This window comes from Sander vitreus, chromosome 5, assembly GCF_031162955.1.
Source record: "Sander vitreus isolate 19-12246 chromosome 5, sanVit1, whole genome shotgun sequence".
Classification (NCBI taxonomy): domain Eukaryota; kingdom Metazoa; phylum Chordata; class Actinopteri; order Perciformes; family Percidae; genus Sander; species Sander vitreus.
The window spans coordinates 29319049-29345775 of NC_135859.1; the positions used below are offsets into that span (position 1 = coordinate 29319049).

The 26727-nt window shown below is 41.0% G+C and overlaps 1 protein-coding gene across 1 annotated transcript; it reads right to left on the reverse strand.

Moving 5' to 3' along the window:
* Positions 1-1154: 1154 nt before the first annotated feature.
* On the reverse strand, positions 1155-25755 carry npffr2a (neuropeptide FF receptor 2a). Its single transcript, XM_078249814.1, has 4 exons — positions 25522-25755; positions 18668-19002; positions 10861-10960; positions 1155-2100 (listed from the first exon to the last, which is right to left on the reverse strand). The coding sequence occupies exons 2-4, from the start codon at positions 18993-18995 to the stop codon at positions 1248-1250; spliced, it is 1281 nt and encodes a 426-aa protein (XP_078105940.1). The 5' UTR covers positions 18996-19002; positions 25522-25755; the 3' UTR covers positions 1155-1247.
* Between the last annotated feature and the right edge of the window lie 972 nt (positions 25756-26727).

Consider the following 26727-nt stretch of genomic DNA (forward strand, 5'->3'; position numbering starts at 1 on the left):
GTGGGATTTATCAAACTGAATAAATCCCGCTCGCACATATAAACACAAAACTGCTTTGCTAACTCCGTGTTGTAAGTAAGACATCTGCTGAAAACATTATTGTATTCATTAGCATGATTGCCGTACTGTTTAGTTCACAAACATCCAACACACCAAAGTACAAACACATAGCGGACCAAACGCAAGCTTTTATTTTGAAAAGCCAAAGCTCGGGACTGCACCAGCCGGGAGGGCATGAGACGGGAGCATAGACTGTATATTACTAATATATTATGTTATTAATAATAATAATAATATTAATTTAATATATAGTCTATGGAGTTCTCCAGGCTGCAGCCATACCCAACTCTAATAAAAAGGCAGCGCACTCTCTCCCTGTGGGGTCGAAAATCAAGCTGTTCCACTTAACTGCTCCCTCTAGAGGTCTGGAGAACTTCCGTTGTATAATCTGGATGCTGCGTTTTTTTGTTGCATTTGTTTTCTGGGTTTGTGTGCTTTTCTTTTTGCATCGTTTCATATTTGCAGCGCGTTTATCTATTTGGTTGTGTTGTGTGTATTTGCAGTGCGTTTATGTATTTGGTTGTGTTGTGTGCATTTGCAGCGTGTTTGCTGAATGCTGCGCATGTGTCATCAAATTAATGAAGTTGTTTTCTTAATTTGCTTGTGTTTTGTCTATTTGTGTGTGTTTTCTTAAGTTGCAGGGCGTTTGCCCCTGTCGGCCACCGTATTTGATGGATGATGGACCTCTTTACCTTTGAAGCTTGGTTTAAAAGCTATTTTAAAGGCCACAGAGGTTTTCCTTTTTAAGATCTGTAAGTACTTTAAGTACTTCTAAAACTCAATAGAAGTGAATACTGCACAAATACAGCGTAGACGTTCCATCTAATGTGCCAATCTACAAGGTCATTAAATTGAAAACATTTTTGTCTAGGTGACTTCACTTTTGAAATCTGCCCTGCAAACATCACAGTACATTTATGTTTGATGCATCTTTATACAGTTATACAGTTTTATAAGGAGTGTCATGGAGCATGACAGTAGCCGGTTATCAATGCAATATCCTAATTGATAAGTAATGCACCTCCAATGAGATTGTTTTCCCTTTTATTAATAACGAAACTTCCACCCACCCCCCCACCCCCCCTCCCCTTTCATGTGTTCGGCTGTCCTAAATAAATAAAGACCTAAAATCCCCAAAAAATCTTATCTTATCTTAAAAAACAAAAAAAAATTATCCGTGTGTCTCCTCAAATAGACACTGCAGTCACACCCCCACTGCTGCAAGATGCCTTCTCCATGTCCTCCATGACCAGGTCCTGTTCAGTAACGTGGTTGAGTCTCCTGGAAGGGTTCTTATCTAGGCTGTTAAGAGAAATGGGCTCCAGGGACGTTTGTGCATTATTAGCTGGGAGCACAGAGTTTCCCTGCAGCCTGTGTGAGTAGGTTTTCCTCCGCTGTCCATCCGCCGTGCACAGGCTAGACTTGAACACAGCTTGAAATCCTCTGCGGAAATTCTCATTGAAGAAACCGTAGATGATGGGGTTGACACTACTGTTGAAGAAGGCTAGCCAGTGGGCAAAGGGGTAAATGTAAATGTTGATGATTCTGTACTGCTGCTGAGTCAGGCTGGCATAGTCGCTCAACATCATGAGGGTCCACAGAGGTAGCCAGGAAAGGATGAAAAGCAAAGCAACTATTAGAAGCATTTTAATCACCCTTTGCTTTTTCTTTGACACAGTGTGGCGGTTGTCTTTGCCCGGCTTTCCTCCCGTTGGAACCGTTGTTTTGAAAAGCGTAATGCCAATCCGGCCGTACATGATCACAATGAGGGAAAGAGGAGCAAGATAGATATTTGCAAACAGGACAGTGGTGTAAATCTTCCTCATCTCCTGGTTTGGCCAATTCTCTCTGCACCAATAAAACGGGCTTGTTTTGTTGTCATAGCCCAGTAACACCCGAATGGTTTGCTCCTTGGTCACTTGTAGCATCACCCCAGAGGGACACATAATGGATATGGCCAGAACCCAGATAATGACTATTATCAAGGAGGCTGTGGATATGGTCAACTTTTGCTTGAATGGGTAGACAATGCATCTGAATCTGCAATAAAAAGAAAGACATGATCAGGAAAAATGGATGCAGACATTGCACCTGCTTTTACATACTCTAAAAATAGAGTGACGGCTAAGAACATTTACTTAAAATGGGACAACATTGTATGATTAGAGTTACTGTATTTCACGAAGTGACTAATCCAGGTTTTATTCACATGGAGGGGCTGTTGTCAGGAATCTCGGGGTCATGAGTATAAGGGATATGCAAACTATGCTGGTCAGTAGTGATGGACCGAAATGAAAATTCTGGGCCGAAATTGAAAATTCAGGGTGTACTGGGCCGAAAACCGAAAACCAAAAATGATTTATTTTTTAAACCCATTTTAAAATAGTTTTGTTTTGTATATTTGTGTTAATATTATACTTTTTAATTGATTTCATGAATTGAATGAATCTGAATTGAAAAACTACAAACCAATAAAATGATCACACTTTTATTGAAAGTAACACACCAAACTTTGACAATATATATAAAACACAATATTAAATATATTATTCTTCATTCAGTTCTGTAACAATCAAATGTAATAGATTTTTTTATTTACTCTGCATATTGAATTGGATGTTGTGTTTTCAGGTGGTGTATCAAACCTGAAGTGAACCACTGACATGATCGGCCTAGGTAGCACCGTGATAACTGCTAGATCAACTCAGAGGGAAATCTGAGTGCTGAGGGCAGGGTCTGGGTGGAGAGGCATATATTTCCAGCTCATATTTTCGGTCGTTTTTCTCTTTTGGCCAAGAACGAAAAATGCTATTTTGGTGCATCCCTACTAGTCAGTATTTATTAAATAATAAAGAACAAAGTGAATACACAAGCAAATGTGATTTAGCTTTGGAATTACAAATAATTTATCTCACTCTGTTGTTGGATTAATGTTCAGTATTAATAAATAACATTGATGTCACTGTTTGTTCTTAATGCAATTTGTACTGCAGATCAATTTCAAAACAGGTACATCTTGTCTGCAGCAAGCTTTTCACAAAGGTTGTTGTGGTGCTTTTTGGCAGAATACAAAGGCACACCAGGTTGTTTTTGCCAAATGGCGATGAATAGATTTTTATTTTTTAAACTTTTACTGAGATCAACCTGAAATGTTCTTTACATATGCACAGAGGTCTACTGTACATTTTGATATTTATGAATATAGTTCCATCCATCCATCTTCGTCCGCTTATCCAGGGTCGGGTTGCAGGGGCAGCAGCTCCAGCAGGGGACCCCAAACTTCCCTTTCCCGAGCCACATTAACCAGCTCCGACTGGGGGATCCCGAGGCGTTCCCAGGCCAGGTTGGAGATTTAATCCCTCCACCTAGTCCTGGGTCTTCCACGAGGCCTCCTCCGACCTGGACGTGCCTGGAACACCTCCCTAGGGAGGCGCCCAGGGGGCATCCTTACCAGATGCCCGAACCACCTCAACTGGCTCCTTTCGACGAAAAGGAGCAGCGGCTCTACTCCGAGCTCCTCACAGATGACTGTGCTTCTCACCCTATCTCTAAGGGAGACGCCAGCCACCCCCCTGAGGAAACCCATTTTGGCTGCTTGTACCCTGGATCTCGTTCTTTCGGTCATGACCCAGCCTTCATGACCATAGGTGAGGGTAGGAACAAAAACTGACCGGTAGATCGAGAGCTTTGCCTTCTGGCTCAGCTCTCTTTTCGTCACAAAGGTGCGATAAATTGAATGTAATACCGCCCCCGCTGCACCAATTCCTCCGACCAATCTCCCGCTCCATTGTCCCCTCACTCGTGAACAAGACCCCAAGGTATTTGAACGCCTTCACTTGCGGTAAGGACTCATTCCCTAACTGGAGTAGGCACTCCATCGGTTTCCTGCTGAGAACCAGCCCTGATGGAGGCCAACCTCACCTGAAACGAGTCTGACTTACTGCCGAGAACCCAGACGCAGCTCTCGCTTTGGTCATGCAAAGACTGGATGGCCCTGAGAAAGGACCCCCTCACCCCCATACTCCTGCAGCACCTCCCACAGTATCTCCCGGGGGACCCGGTCATACGCCTTCTTCAGATCCACAAAACACATGTAGACGGGATGGGCATACTCCCAGGCTCCTTCCAGGATCCTTGTGAGAGTGAAGATCTGGTCCGTTGTTTCACGACCACGACGGAATCCGCATTGTTCCTCTTCAACTATCAGCCGAACCCTCCTTTCCAGCATCTTGGAGTAGACTTTACCAGGGAGGCTGAGAAGTGTGATACCCTTGTAATTGGCACACACCCTCTGGTCCATCTTTTTGAACAGGGGAACCACCACCCCTGAGTCTGCCACTCCTTTGGCACTGTCCCAGACTTCCACGCAATGTTGAAGAGGCGTATCAACCAAAACAGGGGAAATCGACAACAATCCCCCATCATCCTCCAGCTCTGCCTCTAACATAGAGGGCGTATTAGTTGGATTTAGGAGTTCCTTAAAGTGCTCCTTGGGGTGAGGTGTGAGTTGAAAGTCGGACAGGGGCCTCCTCCAGACGTTCCCAATTTACCCGCACTATCCATTTGGGCTTACCAGGTCTGTCCAGAGTCTTCCCCCACCCCCTGACCCAACTCACCACCAGATGGTGATTGGTTGACAGCTCCGCCCCTCTCTTCACAGTGGAGTGTCCAAAACATATGGCCTCAGATCAGATGAAACGATTATAAAATTGATCATTGACCTTTGGCCTAGGGTGCTCTGGTACCAAGTACACTTATGAGCATCCCTATGTTCGATTATGGTGTTCGTTATAGACAATCCATGACTAGCACAGAAGTCCAACAACGAACAACCACTCGGGTTTAGATCAGGGAGGCTGTTCCTCCCAATCACGCCTCTCCATGTGTCTCCATCATCGCCCACGTGCGCGTTGAAGTCCTCCAGCAGAACTATGGAGTCCCCCACTGGAGCCCCATGCAGGACTCCATTCAAGGTCTTCAAGAAGGCCGAACACTCCGAACTTTTGTTTGGTGCATATGCACAAATAACAGTCAGAGTTTTCCCCCCCACAACCCGCAGGTGTAGGGAGGCGACCCTCTCGTCCACCAGGGTAAACTCCAACGTAGCGGCGCTCAGCCGGGGGCTTGTGAGTATCCCCATACCCGCCCGGCGCCTCACACCCTGGGCAACTGCGGAGAAGAAAAGAGTCCAACCCCTATCCAGGAGTATGGTTCCAGAGCCAAGACTGCTCCACCAGATCTGATTGGTAACGCTCCACCTCCTCCACAAGCTCCGGCTCCTTCCCCCACAGAGAGGTGACATTCCACGTCCCCAGAGCCAGCCTCTGCTGCCCGGGTCTGGTCCGTCGAGGCCCCTGACCTTCACTGCCCCCCGTGTGGCAGCGCATCTGACCCTAGCGGTTCCTCCCACAGGTAGTGGGCCCATGGGATAGAGAGGGAGGTGCCACTTTGCTTCTTCGGGTTGTGGCAAACCCGGCCACCAGACGCTCGCTGATGAGCCCTCCATCTGGGCCTGGCTCCAGACGGGGGCCCCGGGCTTCCTCCGGAATATAGTTATGATGTTTAAATTTATGAATCAGCTGATATAGGTGTGCTCAAGAGCTGCACGATTAATCCATTACGTAACCGCAAAAATTGTGCAATTTCAGTAAACAAAAAGGTTTGATGTGTGCGTGACACTGTGTACATTCCATGTGTCCCAGTTGTAACATCCTTAACTTTACCGACAGTATCTTATAACCCTCATTTGATAGCTCCTCGGCTGAACCGGAAGTTGTTCTGTCCCTCCTCGGTTAAGGCCATCTCAAAGCTCTTATTTCTGCCCTGAGGACGAAGGAGCGAGCATTGAGGGGCTATAGGCGAGGATACATGAGAGCAGCTTTCCTGGAAGCCGTGCAGCTGAAGGAGATGCTAACTCCACCCATACAGATGACAAATTCATGTGACGCTTCAGAGGAAAGGACGTCTCATCCCTCTAAAACACATTTGCTCGTTGCCTTTCTTCTCCCACGATTTCCTCGCATCTCTCCCATGCCTCCTCAGTGGGAGGGACTATGACACGAGGAAGTGAGGCAAGTAGAGGACTCAAGGAGGCAATTTAAGGGTTATGAGATACAACCACTGTGTCTCAAAGCCTCTGATCAACCACACAGGTGTTCTGGCTAATTTGACTCTGCTCAGATTGAAGGTGGCCCGAGCTTTGATGGGAACTTCTTTGTACCAATAAGAATGATAAAGCTGTCATTTGTCCCGCCCTAACAGGTGCAACAGCACTAACAGGGGATGTCACTCAATCAGTATAACCACACCAACACAGTACTGGAAAGAGGTCTAATCAGCCACAATTCACTGAAAACACCTGTATGGGTGTTTAGAGCTTTTAAGAAGCTTGGTGTTTTCTGTTAACTCACTTTACATCGTCTTTGCAATCTCTTTTTCCTCTCGCTTTTCCCTCACAGCAGCCGCTGCGCTAACTCCGACACCGCTCACAGTCGCTCTCTTCTCTTCACCACTCACACATTGAAGTCACTCACTCGCCTGCTGTTCTTGCTCTCACTAATGCCTGATGTATGGTTCTGTGTTGAATCTGTCCTCTGCATTACATACCCCATGAATGTATTAAGTGCGCCCCTCTAACAACGTCCACAAAAGATGACCAGTGACCAGTCAGTCTGTTTAGGCAGTAATAATAATAATAATAATAATAATAATAATAATAATAATACATTTTATTTATGGGCGCCTTTCATAGCACCCAAGGACACCTTACAGTTAAAACAAGCAAAAATATAGTTAAAAAGGCAAATATAATTAAATTAAACACATTTACAAGATTGAGATAGAAAATTAAAATAAAGCAATCTATCCATTATTTTGATGGAGAGTGGAGTCATGTGGGGTAAGCCTTTCGGAAAAGGTGGGTTTTGAGGGAGGTATAGACTCTAAGGTACGGATGGATAGCGGGAGGGAGTTCCAAAGGCGAGGAGCAGAATGGCTGAAGGCTCTAAACCCCATTGTGGACAGGCGGGCAGAAGGAGTGAAGAGCAGTGAGGAAGAGGAGGATCGAAGAGTTCGGGATGGAGTTCAGTATAGGACTGAAGGAGTTCAGAGAGGTATGGAGGAGCAAGATTATGGAGGGCTTTGAAGGTGAGAAGAAGAATCTTAAAGTCAATACGGTAGCGCGTGTATTGCGTATGGTCACGTGAGTATCAGAAGTGTATAGGGTTTCAGAGCATGCAGACTTTAAGAAGTGGTTGTACGAAGTATTATTTGTAACTTAATCACTAGTTATTATATCACACCCATCTTGAATGTCATTGTTTACAAGGGCATACAAAATGTAATAATTAAATAAATAAACATTTTTTATTTTATGTTCTAAAATTTTAAGTAATTTTAAAAAGTATAAATTATATATTTGTATATATATATATGTGTGTGTGTGTGTGTGTGTGTGTGTGTGTACATATATATGCCATTGTTTAAAAAAAGAAGAAAAGAGAGAGAGAGTGTAATTTTTGGCTGTGCTTTGATTGTGAAGCAGCTGCAGGCATGATATACACAGACAACTTAAGACACAGACGAAAAAAACACTTTATTAGAATGTAGACTTTTTCTATTTGCCAACAGATCAGTTGAAACATTCCAGGGGGATGGATGTAAATCATTACAGCTTAGACAAAACTGGCGACTACCATTGACTACCGCCTCCGTTGAAAGGGAGGTGGATTGACTCAAGCTCTAAGCTCAACTAGAACAGAGGCATGCAGGGACAACTAGACCAGTCAATTTATGAATGACTATGGTTGGGTTTAGTGTTGATGTTAAGATATAGAGGAAAAGGGGGGTTTTATTGGCCACATAAAAAATGTCAAACATTTGTCATCCCAACATAGAATAATAGAATAGAATAATAGTTTGATAATAGTTTTATAGCAATACGGTCACATTAGAATAGATGCAGTAGTTAAGTTCTGGCGTATCTGTGCATGAATACACTGGCCAAACGGGCAGACAAGAGAGCCCTTTATCTCCTCATTCATTCAAAACTAATTCTAGTCATGTGGCTGATAGATATGTAAGGTGACTTTGACTTTTGAGTATCAAAGCATTTCAAACTCTGTCCTTTCCAGAGGCGCAGACACCTTCCAGTGATTTCAAATTGTGACAGTGACGTCAATGCACGTCTGGTGTCTGAGGACTGGGCAACATTCTTTTTCATTTTTCCAGCTTCGAGAGCTGCTATAACTCCACTGGATGTGTACTTCCGCATTTCCCCACTGTGAGATTCTACGTGCTCCAGTGGTTTATAAATTGATTAAGTAAGATTAAGAGCCAGCTGGTGTCATCTCTATGAACTGCAATTAGGCAATTCAGCATGATGGTTCAAAAGAGGACACATACTAGATAAAGATAAGAAAGCTGTACAACCCTTCTCATTTGCCTGCCTTTTCTTCTTCTTGTGTTCAGGAAGTTTATGGGCGTAGACAAGAGCCTATGGGCTCCATGTGGGTGTTTAACCCCCAGCCAATAACAGTGTGAAGGGTGTGCAGCCCCCTATCATTCCCAGGCGGTGAAATACCACCACTTTGTCACCCACTTCGGCCTCTGATACTGACACACAAGGCACCCTCCAGCGCCTGTACGATACAAAGCGGCAGTATTTCACGACAAATGGGTTGTAACGTTGCTGTGTTTTTATGCCTTTCCCCTGCTCCTCATCTCACTCCCCTGCTGTGTGCAGAGTGCTGCTATGTCCTGTTGGTCTGTCTGTGTGACCGAGGGCGGGGGTGAGTCACACACACACACACACACACACACAGAGCAGAGAGGCCACAGCAGACAGGATACAGTTTGCGCTTCGGCTGCATTCACACAGAATTCGGTAATGCGGCACCTTCTCGTAGGGTTGTGCGGAGGTGTGGGTGTGTTTATTTATGGATAAGAATGTAATCGTAACCGAAAATTATGTTTTCTTCCTCTGATTCACAGCTTTGTTATGGCTAATGCCGATCCCTCTCTTCATTCACTCTCTCTCTCTCTCTCTCTCTCTCTCTCTCTCTCTCTCAGGGAGATGGGGCCAACTTTGAATGCTGTGTATTTACACACACACCAACCGACAAAAGTAACATACCAGACACTGTAAAAGTGACGTCACATTGGTTTGTGGACTGCCGTTTTGAAGCCAGCAATTTGCATTTTGGCCGGCGCCATCTTTGTATTTTGGAGCCACAAGTGATCAGATTTGGACAAGATGGCATAGCTGGGGAGGATGACACAGCCAAGCCAGTATTGTTATGGTTGAAATGGCGCTGTGTTAAGCTAAACGCTAAAGAGAGAGAGAGGAAGAGTTGCCGATTTTTCACTCTTCAGAAGCAAGTCATCCAGCTGAGTTTTACCAACAGGTAAACATAGACCTCCGGGCACTTGCCATTCGTCTGCATGTACGGCAGTACAGAAAATCAAAGAAAAACTTAAGTGCCCTTAAGTTACCCGTTAGCACTGGCTAACTAGCTTTGATTGGCAAGGTGCTACCGAATGCTAAACAACATAATGTTGTTTCAATTCACTTTGATGAAGTGAAAGCACACAGCAAGAGGGTCAAAGTTTAAGATGAAAACATGAAGAGCACCCGAAAACAAGTTCACGGCTATTTTAATTTACACAGGTCCATGGTTAGCATCACTAGGCCTCTATGATGATTGGCAGGTCGGTGTGTACCTTTTTTTAAATAAATAGTACCATATTTACAAAATGAACATCATGCTGTATTGACAAAGGCTTGAAACTAGCGACCATAAATTTATTAGAAAAATGTTGACTGAGGTAATATATCAAGTGAGAAGTAAGCTCATTTTCTCATAGACGTCTATAGAAACAGACTTCTTTTTGAAGGCAGTGGAGTCGCCCCCTGCTGGAAATTAGAAAGAAGGCAGGGTTAGGGCACTTCCGCATTGGGTTAACTTTTCATCGCTGGGTGCCGCTGTGTATTAAACCTTTTTTTAGTGTAAAAAGAAATCTACATTTTAATGCAGATATGGAGTCAGATGTAGATCAAAATAATACATTGTATTGCCTTGAGCAATGATGTTGACTTAAGACCTCGGGAACACATATCTGTAATAAAATTTCCTAAACTCAAGGTTGGCATACTGGACTGTGACTTTATTCAAAATATAGTTTTAACATGGTAAAAAAAAATCTCATATTTTGTCTATAATTAATTAATTAAAAATGATCAGTGTATAAGCATATAAGGCCATGGCGTATACTCCGGCAGGGGTTGTTCCAAAAATGCACCGTCCATCTGACCGAATGCACACCCTGTTCTTTTTGCTAACACACAGTAGAGAAAACTGTGCTATGGATAATTATGACACCAAACTGTCACTTCACTTTACCATAACGTAATGTGAGGAAGCATTTTGGATTTAACACCATAGGTGGGAAAATGTGAATAAAGGTAGGGCTGTTTGTTTGGCTGAGTTAGCTTCACCCTGCCAAATCACTTTCTATTTGTTTTGTTTTTTTTTAGCTTTCAACCATATCTTCCACTCACAAAAGAAGGCTGTGAGATACAGAAAGCTCAGGGAGAAAGGCAGTCAGTGAACCTTGAGTTTAGAATATAAATTAATAGGATTGTGCTGCCTTTGTGGTGGTTTGTGTAATCATAGTTGTTTCTGGTTTGTTCAGTTTTGTTCACATAAAACAATGTTGCAATTCAAGTGTGAAAGGTGCTGGAAAAAGAAAGTGTATTGTTGTATAATATGCAGCAGTAATAGTAAAATACAGCCACTGTACCTGTCAACAGCAATAGCAACCAGAGTGAAGACGGATGCTGACACGGAGATCCCTTGAACCATGCCGCTCATTTTGCAGACCAGGCTTCCAAAAGGCCATCCTGTTGACAAGAAAGATGCATTCAGCTGATATACCTCTATGACAATGCATTAGGACAGACCAGCTGTTCATGTATGATTTCAAACTAATTCACACACCCAATCAAATCAGAGTACAGGGGAGCAGAAGCGATAGCCATAATATCCTATCTATAAGTGTATTCAGGCGGAACAATCCCTTTTTTATTTGGACTTAATCAGGACTGCTAGTGACTAGAGATGATGACAGTGTCTGTGTCTTATTGTGGCTGACTTAAAATAATCACAGTCTGCAGACTGTCATCAGTATAACCTCTGGTTTCTGTAACCCGTACTCGTGCCTAATTGTCATACACTTTTATTACAAAGGTTGAATGAGGATTTAAAGCTTTCGGGGGTCACTGCAGTGGTTAATTCTATAAGTGAGGTACAAATTAATTGAAACATTTTTGGAGCTTGATACTGGGTACTAGAAATCTGAATCTCAGCCTTTGCTGCTGCTTCAACTTGGACCATTCTTATTTGAATTTGTCTCGTGAGTCCCACAAATTCATGACAATACACTTGGTGACGTACACTTTTAAAGGGAGGGTTTTGTGGGCAACAGGTGTCTATCAGGATTAGAGTTTATAGTGATGGAAAAAGTTCTTCTCAGGAAGTCAAGACGTTTCATAAAATTAAATGATCCACATTTCATATCATCTTGTGCCGATAATACAGGTATTGGTTTGCTAAAGATGTTGCTAGAAGTTTTCCTAGAACATATTTTGCTAGTGGTTTGATTAAAAGACCAGACTGAACATACAATAAATTAGAAATGTACTCAGACAACGCAGACCTCCGCCAAGGCAAAATGCCCTAACTCGCAATGTTCACAAAAGTACGGAAATATGTGTATCCGCCCACGATTCGGATCTGCTACAAAATTGAATGTGGCCAATGCTACACCTTCCCACCAAGTTTCATGAAAATTGGGCAGCAGTTTTTCCATAATCCTGCTAACAAACGGACAATCAAACAAACTGCATCAAAAACATAACCTCCTTGGCAGAGGTAATAAGTAGCCATTAGTGCAGTTGTCTTTTCACTATGTAGTTTGTCCCTAAACATTTAAGCCCCTTAAAAAGACAAACATGTAACTGCAAATACCCTTTAAGTTTATGATCAATCTGTGTTGTCTACACAGTGGAAGAATTGCTTTATGTCGGCTTGAGTTTCGAGAGTGACAATGCTGAAGCTTGTGGCAGCACTACTTGTTGTTTACTCTGCCCTGATTTTGCACTGCCTTGCTCTGCATTTAAATTACAATCATTTGAACTTTAACCCTGGTCTTTGCTGACATGTCAAGAGAATGTCCAGTCAGATTACAGATGACCACGAGACTTAAAGGTGGAGAAACCATATCTGAGTTTCCAGTGATAGATTGGTCTGATTTTAAAGTGTGTTAACATTTCCTCAACAGGAGTTTACAGTTTATAAATTATGTTGATGCATTGGGATCAAGCTCAACTCTTGAAACTCAGTTTACATGCACAGCAGTGAATAAACGGGTTATGCCAATTCTCCCTGTATGCATGTCAAGTGTCTCTGTGACCAACAAAGCAAAGAGTGTAGCCCTGTCTGCTTGTTATAGGAATGTTTTTCACACTCCCATCTCTACAAGACGTCTTGATCTTTGTTCTGTTCGGTGGGATGATGCATGTAATAGGATGGTGCACGTAATAATTAACTGAAATGGCGGCTCCTTCGTTTTTTATTATACTTTTTTTAAGGAACATGCAGCAGTGCCAGACTCCTTTACAAAACGTATTTAGTGTAGAAACCACTAATTAACACTGCCTAAGGCTCTGAAGGATCTTGAGCTGCTTACCAACCAACGGGGATCCTCTACTATCCGCTTTTTTTGTTTTCAAGAACACTATTAATTTTACACAAATTAGACCCTAATTGCTTTCCAAAAACAATTCAGCTGTTAGATTTATATCCACAAAAACACGCAAAAGGTTTTAAATACTAAATTAATGTGACACTAATACAACGCATGTGTTATTTATTCAGCTGCAGAAGTTATGCAAGTGTGATAATGCAGTACCATTATCCTCAATATCCTTAAAAGCAAATTGATGGTTGTTGAGGTGATATGAAAAACACATTTGGGTGACATTGTCGCTTTCATCTCCTTGTGTTTCTTCTTTTATGAGGTAATTGCAATTGGCCAATAAGCATTGATGCAGATGACAAAACCCTGTTATGGTCCATTAAAGCATTATGCGCTGGAAACATCCTGATGTTGCAGAAGATAAAAGCTTTCTTTGAGAGACAATGCTTAGATTGTTTGTTGTCCAGTCTTAACAGAGCACTCAGGGGCCAAACAAGATGCTCATGTTCACATTGCAGCTACACAAAGTGACAGAAAGCAGCACATAATGCGCTAAGTAACTGATCTCTCATTGTGGGTTTTCCTCAGCAACATAGACCACAAACACAAGGGTCACATCACTGATAAACATGTCCAGAGGATATTCAAATCTTCTATGAAATCACTTTTTTGGAGGCCCTGAAGTCTAGAAAATTTATTTTTAACCAACACTTGTCCCTCTGACTGGTGTACAATGTTCAGCTATATACACTCGGCATCACTGTCCTATTAGAGTGTGATTCAAATGTCAAATGTCAAATGTCATTGACAGTCTGAGTGTCCCACTCCCTGCTGCTAAAATGCATTGCACAGCATGAGGCTGTCATCATAAAGTTTCTGGTAGACTGTGATGAGCTCTTCCCATTGTCTGGTTGACACTGTGCTTCATATTACAGCTGACTGAGTTCAATTTTCATCTCTGTGACTTTACCCTTAATGTTCAGGTGACACTTTCTCTGCTACGCCCACTCTGTTTAGATCTGATAAGTGCTCCTCTGACTCATGTGCTTCCAGCAGGCTCTCCCTTCGCAGCAAAAGAGCTCCGTTGTTTTTAGGTTTTTTTAGGTCTATGATTCTCAGCTTCTTGTTCTACTCCTTTCTTCCCTTGTTGCTCAGTTTGGTTGGATGATCAGCTGTAGGAAAAATCATACTTCCATATCCAATGAATGCCAGTCAACTAGAATGATTTGTGGTTGCTCTCCCTCCCCCTCCTGTAATGTCTCCACTAGGATATGCCATATAACATAGTTGGGTGGAGAAAATGAGAAGCAATTTACCGTACAATAGACTGCAGTAAATAGCAATTTGGTGAAGCTTTGAATGTTCCTTTAAAATATCTTCTCAAGGCACGTTTTAATATAAAAAGTTTAACTACTGGATACGAGATGTTTCTGTTCTCTTTGTGCGTGCGCTGGAAGTGTCAAGTTTCCACAACACACAATGTGTACATTTCATAATGGACTCTGATTGGCTTCTAAACTAGTTGTGGCCTCACAAAATCATCCCTAAACTGATATTTAGCTGAGCACAGATAACCTTGAACACATTAATCTAAAAAATAAAAAAAACAACTTTTGTGTCAAACTCTACACAAAAATCATTCTACACAGTGAAGGTCTAACATCCAAGTACAAGAAATCTACATTGGGACTTTAAGTTTTTCTTGTTTCTGGTTTGCTGTGTGCTATTCTTGTCATGCTGTGCATATTTTTTCAAACAAAAACAGTACAGCAGGGTTTCCAAACAACTCAGTTTTGAGGGCTCCAAAACGCCAAAGTAGTTACACACAAATATTATGTGTTTCAAAATGTAGATGTATTTAAGGTGAGCACAAAAAACCTTCAGCAAATAAATGTGAAAACAACCTTCTTGTTTCATACTCTGCACATACATCTTTCTGCACAGCAAAGGTCAAACATCCAAGTAAAATAAAACATATGAAATACACATTTTAGAGAGTAGGTGGACTTTAAGGTTTTCTTGTTTCTGTTTTTCAATTTTTTTTTCTATTCTTGTCATGCTGTGCATTATTACATCACATTCATTTTGCAGATGCTTCTGTCCAAAGTGGTGTACAATAAGTGCATCAATCGTGATAGAAACATGAGCTAGATCTCATCAAATTTGGGAGTGCATCCCTCTCAAAGGTTATTTCCTCGGAAAGCATGTTCAGTGTAAACAGTACAAGTGCTTATGCCTTTTTCTTTGCCTAGTTTTTGGCAAACAAAACTACTTTGTTGAGGGTATGGAAAGATTGTAGTCGGAAAGATTGTAGTTTTGTTTAAAGGAAACCAATGTTCAGGAGGCAGGATGAAAAATGGTGGTGTCCTGTGTTGACGTAAACGTATGAAAATAAGTTTGGTTTCATTCTCTCGGCACCGCCACTCTTACTCCCTCTCTCTGGCACTAGACACCCATCTGCAGACTGCAGTTCAGTGTGACTGCTGGGGAGCATGCATCTCTCTTTTTTCTCTCTGTCTTTTAAAAAAAAGAGTCGTAAAGCCGACAGCAAAGCCCCACTTTACTTTTAATAAAATCAAACAAAGAGAAATGTTCTCCCCTCGTCCTAAAATAGTCAAAAATCGATACTAGAGTAACCTACTTCCTTTTCCAGCTGTTGCAATAAATATGCAGAGGAGGAGAAATCAGTCTGCACAAAATCATCTGAGAAGTGTTTGATGGTTATTTATTCGTGCTTTAGAATGTAATCACTGCGTAAAAAATCACAAAATCTGCTTTATTTTTCTCTCCCTACTGTACAAGTAGCTACAAAACCTTAATTATGCTGGTATACAGATGGCCTGGAGTATGTGATGTTAGCTGTTCACTGAATATGACGTGTAAAGCCCGCCCATTACTAGTACATGGTAATTGTTATGCATTGTTCCCACGTTGACCCAGCTGATCTCTGATTTGTCATGACCAGGGATATACCCATGTTGACTAGCTTGGTTTGAATTTCCAAAAGGAGGGTTGAACCCTGATCAGACAACTCTAGCCCAACCCTGGTAGGTGGTGTGAAAGAGGTATTAGACAGGTAAAACAGGAGTAAAGTACATAATTTTAAATGTGATAATCTAATGCAAAGCTGATACACTTTCATTCTTGTTTACTTCTGGTAGCTCTAAGCTGTCCATAATATTTCTGGATTTAATTTTGAGTTATGTCATTGTAGCAGGGATTAAATGACACAAAGCACTTTCCCAGCTGGATTTCCCCAAACTCCATGTCAGACCCTAACATGTTCCTGATTCATAAAATAATGACAGCCTGGCTGTGTTTTGCTGCTCTTGTTTAGAGGCATTAGATGTATAATTTGTTGTAGTCTTATCTATTTATTCATTATACCCTTACTTATAAAGTAATCTCTGGAGGTGAATAAGGCGATTTAAGCTACATCCTACATCCTCATTTTAAAACAGCATTTCACACAGGAATTGTCACAAATCACTCCAATAATAGCTTGCCTCTGTGCATTTAGGCAGTAGTAGCATTATAAAATGCAGAATTTAACTGCACAACAGCTGCTAGCATCAACATCAAGAAACGGCTGTAATTCGTTATCCATGTTGAATTAACCACCAGTAGTCAAGGCTGATGTTTGTTTTCTTCCGGAAAATGGTCACATCAGGGTGCAATTTATGAAAAAACAACAACAAAAAACATGCAAGAATTGAATCCCCCTTCTAATATCATGGATAGTACCAGTCGGCCAGCCATGCTAAAACAGAATCAGGGAAGGACACATATGGCAACGCATTCTCAGGAACGAATTGTGCAAATAGTTAAGATATCATACGAAAACTAGGAGACTGCTGGCTGGTCACGTGACATTGGCTACAGAGCTCCTTGCTACAGAGCAGCAGTTGCAAGCCACTACAGAGCTTCGTGACGCAGGCTACAGACCTCCGTCACAGCTCGTCGTATCAGCAGCAGTTAGTAGATGTGTTTAGCAGCTACGGTGCTCCGCATGGTGCTCCGTCAGCTCAGCAATAGTTGGTGGTTCAGTTACTCGAGAATAGGTGACTGTCTGCCGGGTACAGAGCACCGTGAGCTGCCGGTCATTGTTGGTGGTTCAGTTACCCAAGAATAGGTGACTATGCGCCGGGTATAGAGCACCGCGAGCTGCTGGTCGTTGTTGGTGGTTCAATTACCTGAGAATAGGTGACTGTGAGCCAGGTACAGAACACTGCGAGCTGCCTGTCATTTTGGCGGAGATTACAGTTTCGTGATATGCTGCAACGAAAAGTGAAGCTTAGGCATCGAAACGACTAGTTAAGTTTAGGAAGAAGTTTGTGGTTTGTATTAAATCACTCCCAAAGGTGGCTGGGTTAGCTCAGTTGGTGATAACAAAAGAATAAGCTGTGATTGCTCACAGCATTCTTTTGTCATTCAATTGACATTTAATAAAGAGACGTGCTCGCAGGCTTTTTTTTTTTTTTTATTTTCCAGATGACTCTTCACACTAAGTTAGATCCAAATTTTAACACCTTTTAGGAGGTTCTAGGTTTATTGATTAATTGAGTAAAATTGATGATCTTGATTTTAGTCAGTTGAGAGAAAACTTGCATCTTTTGGAATTATGATGTCTGGTTTTTAATTGTTTGTTTGTTTTGAATTAAGTCATTGCAGCTTCTGTAGACAGTCTATTTGAAAAATCTAAACTCTCAGCCACAATCTCTCGCTCCTGTGAGATTTGTATCATAAAAACTGTCAAGTCTAATCAGCCCAATGTGTAAAAATGCCCTGGTCTTATTCATGCATGCAGGGAAGTCTGCCTGACTCCTGACAATTTCAACTCCTCTGAGCCTTCTTCACTTTTGATCAACACAGGCTGTCAAGAAAACAATAGTTCATTTCAGAATCGCCTCAAGACTCATGTTGCCTGGGATGGCCTCCAAGTACCTCTTAGTAGTCCATATTAATGCAAGTCTAAACTAAAAACAAAAGCAGTCCTGCAGAGAATTAAATATAATCAGTGGTTAGGGATTAGGGAACAAGGTTAATCAAAGGACTAACAGGGCTAGCAGCCCTGTGAAGCTGTGATGCATCATGACATACCCAAAAGCTAAACAGTTGGAGGAAAAATGGAGATATTAATTTGCCGCATCGATCTTTAGAACTAGTGGGGCAAAACATGTCAAGATAGACCTTTGTAGTATGTTGGCCCTTACATCTTAATATTAAACTGTACCTGAGACTGACAGCAATCAAGTAATTAGTTTATGAGGTATCCTTTCATTAACTAAGTGTTGGACAAGTGAAAATGTTGACCTGTTTGCGCAAGATCAAAAGTCAGGGTATCGACAAAGTTGTTACAATACATCCTGAGGTTAACTTCAATGTCTGTACCACATTTAATAGTAATCCATCCAATAGTTGCTGAGACATTTCCCTCAAAATGTCAGCCTGCTTATGGCGCTAGAGGAAAAGTAAGGGATCACCAGCATTAGGATTCATCTTTTTGGGTACCATGAATGTCTTAACCAGTGTTTATGGAAATTCTCCTAAAAGTTGTTGAGATTGGGTTACAGTTTTTTTTAGATATCTTGTCATCAGACTAAGTGTTGGGAGCTTTGGCCTGTTGGTGGCACTAGATTGGATTAAAGTCAAAGTCAGAGCATAAATTCCCATTCCTAAATTCCCAGCAATCCATCAAATAGTTGTAGTTAAGAAATTTCAGTCTGGAAAGTGTTAAAACGACCAACTGCATTACCTATATGACCACACAGCCAGCTTGGCTAAACATTTCCAAGTTAAACACAACAACAACAGCAACACAATGAAAGCTTCACATTACTGCCCTGCTCACCTGTAATTATGTTGTCAAGAAGTGTTGTGGGCATGCAGAAAATCCCAACCAGGAGGTCACTCACAGCAAGGTTTAAGATGAACAAGTTGGTGACAGTCCACATGTTTTTGCTCCTCATCACAATGAAACACACCACTCCATTTCCCACCATGCACACGAGGAAGATCAGCAGGTAGGACACAATGAAGATGGCTGCTGTGGATGGCTGATGCAGGTAAAATCCAATATAGGTGATGTTGCTCCTGGGTATGACATACTCCACGGAGGAGTTGTAAAATGTCCAGTTGTCATGCAGTTGAGTCAAGTTGTTCTCAAGTCCTTCGTTCATTTTAAACCTGAAAAATAAAGGACGAGTAGATGACTTTATGGTGAACCAGCCCACTTTCTACTGCAATTTCAAAGAATGGGAACTTATTGAACAGATGATGAGATTTTTTAAAATGCTTAGACTTAAACCCCATTAAAAGACCTTTTGAAAATTTAACAATAATGCATTTTCTGCATTCATGCTAGAAAAAACTTCTTTCAACTAAAAATACATCAAATAATGGAAGCTATACGCCATTGCCGAAATGCTTAGTATGTTTCACAAGGTTACATTAATTACATGAAAAAAGGTCTAAACTGATAAAAGAAGAGATTGAGCAGCAGAAACAAAACTGACATATCACCTTAATTATAAGGTTGATCTGCAGAGTTGGGAGAACTCTTTCATCACCATGAGCTACTACCTCTTTCACATTACATATTGTCATTTGGCTCATTTCTAATATTAAAAATAAAAATAACTAAAATATTGAGTAGTGCAGCTAATTTTAGTTACAGCACATGTATGACATAGTCCCATCGTTTCCATTAATGTAGTGTGCATAATTCATCGTAAAACCAGCTCTTATGTATATATGGAAATCTAATCTCGCTTTGCCAGACCCTCCTTCAAAGTACGCTGGAGGAGAGTCTGGCTACTCCACATAGCTTTCTGGGATGGGAGGAACGTGCTCTGGTGTATTGGCATTTATTTAAACCAGTCACAATCGTCTTGGGTGGTGCTAGGCACCGGAGAAAAGCCGCGGTGCCGCTGCAAAATAGGCTCGGAAGGAACTTGTTTTGGTGGAACGTGTGTACGTTTAAAAGTTTTTTTAGTCATGCAACAGAAAACTCAGATTGGACAGATAGTCTAGCTAGCTGTCTGGATTTACCCTGCAGAGATCTGAGAAAAGGTAAACCATAGTCCTCATAAATCAACCAGAGGTTAAAATGCCCACACAAAGGAAGCCCAAGGCAACAGATATCCGGCCTAAATGAGTGAAATCCTGAAATCCGGCAGATTTTCCGGCTGCAACGGAGCAATCCCGGAAGTGAAACGTCAAGGATATACATAGACTAATGGAAATCAGACACTATTGGCATGCCTATTAACCCTCAGCCGCCCTCTTCTACTCTACTTAAGTTTATGATTTTATAAATTCCCCAAAATGACAGCAGAGAGAGAACAATGCTTTTTCAGGAATCTTAAAATGCTGTTTGCATGCATTTCTTTTTGACGGTATTGTATGTAGTCCTTGTAAACATCTTATGCTGTCTCACTCCATTGTAGCTCCACTGGAAACTGACATTTTGTGAGAAACAGAAAAAACAACAAGTGGACAACAAAATGGATCCAGAAATGAAGAAAAAAACATCTCTGTCCCTAACAGCTGTTTCTGGGGTGCACAAGTGTATTAAAGTGGTTTCTTTTCCTCCCAAGTCAACAGCAAATAAACAGCTGTGACAGTAAATCACTGTGAACGTATAGAGTAGAGATTTGCATCAAAAAGTGTAGATGTAGTGATTATTAGTCCTCATTTTATCTGATATAACTGTGTGTGATTATTATTTACGTGGAAAAGCTTGAGGACAATGGTGGTCTATGTTGGGTGTTGTGTATCTGGCACTATGGCTGAGTTCCACATCACATCAAAAATTTCAAATTACGTTTAGTATGTACTGCAGCTGCCCTAACAAAGTGTGTACTGTTGCATGCAGTATGCATATAATTGGGAGAGGCTACTTCTTATTAACAAAGAGCCTTGAACATTTCACACTCTGGCACATATATGCTGCGCAAAGGATTGTGGGTCAGTAGTCAGAAAAGCATGCTGGCTTGCATACTGCAAAATACATCAGCAACAATACAATGTATTGAGACAAACTAAACAGTTTTCTGGCATACTAAATAGTATGTTAGTATTCTGTAGGTATTGGAACGTATGTGTAATGATCAGAACTGTTTTGAAGGAGGACTGAGGTGAAGGTACACCTATTTATGACTACATTTATACACTTTCTAAGATTTTGATCATAGCCCATTTTCTCTGAAACAACAAACAAGTCCGCTGCATCCTGCAGACACGAGTTCTTGGTGTTTCTCGGTGCTATTCACTTTCCCCTTGCCTGGAAACTCAGCAAGTGTGGACAACGGGTAGCAACATGGGATCTATAAAATGCACGTAATCTGATAGGGCCTGAGACTGAAATCCCCACAAACATGGGACAAAGATATGTTTTTAGTATTTATTGTGAACAATGTTGCCACTGAATTGCAAAATGCTTTTGTGACTTTCTTCTACATAAAAGACCTTAATAGAAGAATAATACTCTAAAAAGAATTTTATGCTGTGCTGATTTCATGCAGATGAGCACATTTTGCCCAAATTATGCATGAGTTTTTTTTATCTGTTATTTTAGACAGTAAACGGAAGACCAGTGCCACCCTAAAATATAATTTGTGCGTACCCCAAGGATGTGGTACATCCACAATATTCTTTTTGGATTAGATTTTTTAGGATGTGATGAGTGAGACATTGTGGGATTCAACCCCATTTCTCTTCATCTTTGGCCTACATATGATATCTCAAACCTGGTGATGAACCTGGGGTGGTCAATGGTTTCAGATGACATCTTCCTGATTACTACTTCCTGCTACTACTTTTATTCAAACTAAATCCTGTTTCTGTATTAATGTACAGACATATCATGAGTTTAATCAAATTACATCATACCATAGAGCATAGTCTTCCTAACTGATTGATTGCTAAAGATGAGAAATGGATTCCTTATCCATTTTTTACTCATAACATTAATTGAATTGCTTGCACAGTCCACTGATGGACCCACAACTTGTGAATTTTTATTAGAATTGTTTGACCAGAGAAGAATCATAGTTAAATCATGTGATCATCAGAATGTCAATCTCTTCAATGCAATTAGGTCATTCTGGAATTTGAATTAAAATCATTTCAGATGGCTTTTTCCACCCTTAGAAAAACGTTCTGGGGAGACACTTAATAGCTCTAATTTGTGGTCTTCGTTTTGTGTGCTTTGTTCTCAAACTGAAAGCTTTGCAACTTCAGCACAACTATCCAGGTTAAGTGAGGATTCCTATTTTTTTTATCAGAGTATCATTCATAAGCAGCATGAGTCTAGGGTTGGATTGGTGGAAGAGCCGTGTAAAGTCAATATGTTGGAAATCATATGAACCTGCTACCATAACCACTGAGGAAAAATATGATCTGGATTAAGATTATCTTTAAACAGTCAGTTTGATTTAATGATTACAAATATTATATATCATATTACTGCAATGTGTAAAAATAGGTGACCAAGCTATCTTAAAATGAAAACAAGTAAATGGTTAAAAGAAACCAAAATATTACAGTTATGACATTTTATGTCATGACATTTACCTGTGCAGGATAAACTCTAAAGGCCCTGACACACCAAGCCGACGGCCGCTGACTACCAACAACAATGGCCACCTGTGACGTCGCCTCTTGTCGGCCCTCGTCGCCTTTGTCTTGGCCAAAAATTAGCACTGGAACACACCACACAGACTACAGCCGACGCCCAAGTACCACGTACTTAATTCCCCATACCAACAGGTAGCGGTAATCTATTCATCATTCAACAGGGGAAATCGGATACCTTTGTTAAAACAGCGTTTGTTCTAGCAGTGGCAGAACCAAACAGAGCCTACGACAATACAGATTAGCGCCGCCTGCTTTTATGGAGACGTATTACGTCTCGTCGCTTTGGTGTGTTCCGAAGCACTTTTTTGACCAACTCGGAGAGACTGATCAGTCCAACTGCCTTTTCTGCCGACGGTCGGCCGTCTGGTTGGTGTGTCACGACCTTTAGTTTGCTAATTTCACCCACCCAACATGCCTTCATCATACACTGGTTACCGAAAATTAGCCAAACTAAATTGTCAGTCATCTGGCAATAGCAATGTGCTTTCCTATGATGTGACAAGAGCATGTGAATTAAACATTAAGTTGTTACATTTTACTGATTTGTAGAGATCTTTTAAAAGACATGTTATTGCTGGAATAAATATGCCTAAACAAGTAGTTATGTATATCTCGTTCTAGGCTACGTTTGCTATCTTATGTGTGTGCAAAAATAGTTATTCTAATAGTTCGAACCTGTGTGTTTTTAGATGAACATTCAAACTTAATTTTTGACCAGTTTTGACAGATCAGATGAGATGAAAAATGAAAGGAGCCTTAGGTGTGCTTGTCACAGTCGTTTGTTTTCCCCATTCTTGTTTACAAGCTGAACAGCCAATCAGATGAAAACAAATCATGAATCTTTGTGTTTTTCGCTCTAAGCTGCTGTTGATATTTCAATTTCCTTTGCTGCATATAAGAAAATAAGCACTGCAATTAAACGAGATATATATATATATATATATATATAACCAATCTGTGATTCCCTGATCACAATGATGGCAATTGTATCTGATCTTATTCACCACGGAGTCCAATTTTGTTGTGCAACCTTAGACAAAATTGCTAACTGTAGGCAAATGTAGCTTAGGAGTAGCCTACAACGAGTTTTTAAAGTGTGCTATTAAAAGCCTGCCGTAACAGCTTGAGCACCGCTAAAAATAGCCTAGCGCCGCCGCTGCAGTTACCTCCCTGCCAGACACTTTCTTATTTTTTAATCATAAATGTATATATGCTATAAATAAGTCAATGCCAATGAAAAAGAAATAATTCGACCTGACGGACCATCAGACTCATTCATATCAGAACTGAAACACTGGAACAACAAACCCTGACTCACAGTCTGTTTCCCCATAGATGGATATACGTTTCCTACGTTTTTTAAAGAAAATAGCCAGGTTCAGCTGAGAAAGTATAAGATAAGCCTTTAACATTATCCTACTGCACTGAACAGCAACCCCATATTCACATATGTTATAAATAGGAGAATTTATAACCTTTGGTAGCCTACACATACATTCTCTGTTGATTAGTCGATTACATTTGCCTTCTGGTTGACAGCACAAAGGAGTGAGGAGAATAGAGAGGGAGAAGGGCAGATAGCAATATGAACAAGGTGAGAAAATGGCTAGGTAGCCTATAAGACATATATATAGTAGGACTACTGTGTTTTGTTTTCTCTTTTATTTGAAGATTATTTTCTAGTTGATTATAAAATGTTTTGTATGTTAGTGTCAGTGATATGACGGAGGGAGGGGGATAGAGGGAGAGAGCAGGATGGAGAGAGATTGGACAAAGAGAGGGACCTGGAAGAACCAGATGAGAAAGTGGACATATATTGTACGGGCAAAAACACTTAAAATATTTCATTCACATTATATTTACATATGCATTTCATGGAGGACTAGGCTCTTAAGAAAAAAAGATGTTGTATTTTCCCCATCTGGTTCAGAGGCATTATTAGATTAGATTATATTCGTCATAATTTAGCTGTATAACCATATCAGTTTCTATCAATGATGTAAATGAAAAAGTTGAAAATTAACAGCAGAAAAAAACATGAATTATCCTGTCTAAGAATATGTTAAGGTTTATTTACCAGTTCAAGGTATGTGCAGCGGCGTAGCTCAAAATTCTGGGCCCTTTAGAAAGGCATTTTCTATGGGAACCTCCCTACAGCTATTTATTCTAGCATCTTTTTGGGCCCTCCTCACATGAGGAACTCAGTCCCCCCCAGTCCGACACCCCTGGGTATGTGTGCTGCAATAATCATGCTTTGTAGTTGCCATCTTTTTTCACAGCAGATGCTTTTAATCTGTTGATAGTTTGTCATAATTGCACATCTCAATCTGTCTTTCCCCAAATCTCACCAGAAGTCATGATTTAAGGGTTTAAAAAAATAAATCTTATGGGGCATGCCCCCGGACCCCCCTCCTAGTTTAACTGCTATCAACTTTTCATTAGGGGCTGAGCACCCCCAAAGGTCAGATCCTAGAATCGCCTCTGCCTGCAGCTACGCCTCGGATTTCACGCACAAACACGAATTTTCATGATTTACATCTGCCTACAGCCAACGGGACCTGCGCCGGTGGATGAAGGAAAATAACTATGGATGTACATTTTGTGCCAACGTTCCGCGTAAAGCAGTCGCTGCACTTCACACGCGCTGGTGAAAAATGAACGGTTTCCAGGGCTGTTTGGCTTCCGATGGTTCTCCTCTGCTGGGAACTTTACGCATCACATTGCGCTTCAGGATGCAAACTTCTGGAGCTGACGCACAAACATGCGTGACTGACCACTCCTGGACAAAGACGTGTCTGTGTCCAAATTGCGTTCAGCGCATCAACGCGGACAAAACTCGCTGGACAGACAGAAGGATAGAGAATAGGACGTGCGTGCACAAGCTCGAATTACTTAGCCTACTGACCCGAAACCTCTACGCCTTGATAACCTATTACAAGCACTTAACGATCTTAGGCTACAATGAGTCCTATTCACTTTTGGGAAATTAGTTTTTAAAAATAAATTTCACAGACAATTATCCACTGTTTTGACAGTAAATAACGCTAATAAACAACATTGTCTTACCTTGGCTTATTTCAAATCAAGCTGCTGATGGCTTTGTGTTCTCCGAGGAAAAGAAAAGTAAAAAAAATTCCACTTTACTCTGATTAAGACATACGTAGATCAAAGAGACAGAAAAGACACAAACAGAGCATGGAAAAAATAAAGAGTTAAGCTCCGTCCGCAACTGGGGTCAGTATCAGTCCGGTTTAGTGTGCGTCGCTGCGAAGCACTTCGTGTACAGGGTGCGCTCAGCCAGCTGCTCAGAGCGCAAGTGGAGGATTTACAGCCTTATCTGTCCGTGTATTTGATGCGGTGACGTCGGGAGTGAAGGGGGTGGGATGAACGGGTTGAGTGATATCCCACCTGATCTCTCGCAGCTGTTGTCTCCGAAATGTGAAGAGTCTGCTATTAAACAAAAGATCGAATGTGTTGCTGATTGTGAGAAGGCAGGTCACAGATGGCCTGAGCCGCGCAACCTGCTGCGGCACATTTTATATGAGTATAAAAGCACAAACACTGCAGAAACGCATTCTGCTGAGGGCACACACACACACACACACACACACACACACACACACACACACACACACACACACACTAGTTATGTGGATTATGTTTGATATACAAAAAAAATCTAATTTGAAGCATGTGGAAGCCCGAAGGTGCTGGAATTTAATAACAAAATGAAATTAAGAAATTAAATTAGTTAAACAACATTAATATAAAATATAGTCTACAGAAAGTGAAAAGCATATCTTGTGTTTGAATGTTACATTTATTTTGTCGAATTTACAGTTGCATTTACAGTTTCTCATTTTAATTGATAAAACTTTGTCAATAGATTACTTTTTTTCCTTTGGTAGGGCTGGGCAATATGGTGATATTTATCATCAAAATTATATAACAAATGTGTATCTGCCTATATCGTTTCTATTGTGATGGCCAAAAAGAACAGCGGCTGATCGGCATTACTGCAATATTTACGTCATTTGGACGACGCCTCACATTCTGATCTTAGCACTTATGTTCATTTTGCGCTAAATTTCTTAATAAAATGAGAACATTTCCAGTACTTTTTATTTGTAAAAATTTTGTAAAGTAAGTATTACTTTGTAAGTATTTAATTCACGGGAGTATACAAAATAGGCTTCATATGGTTATTTCATATACACTTTTTATTTATCGAATTACCAGAAAACATGCTATATTGTGATATATATATATAGT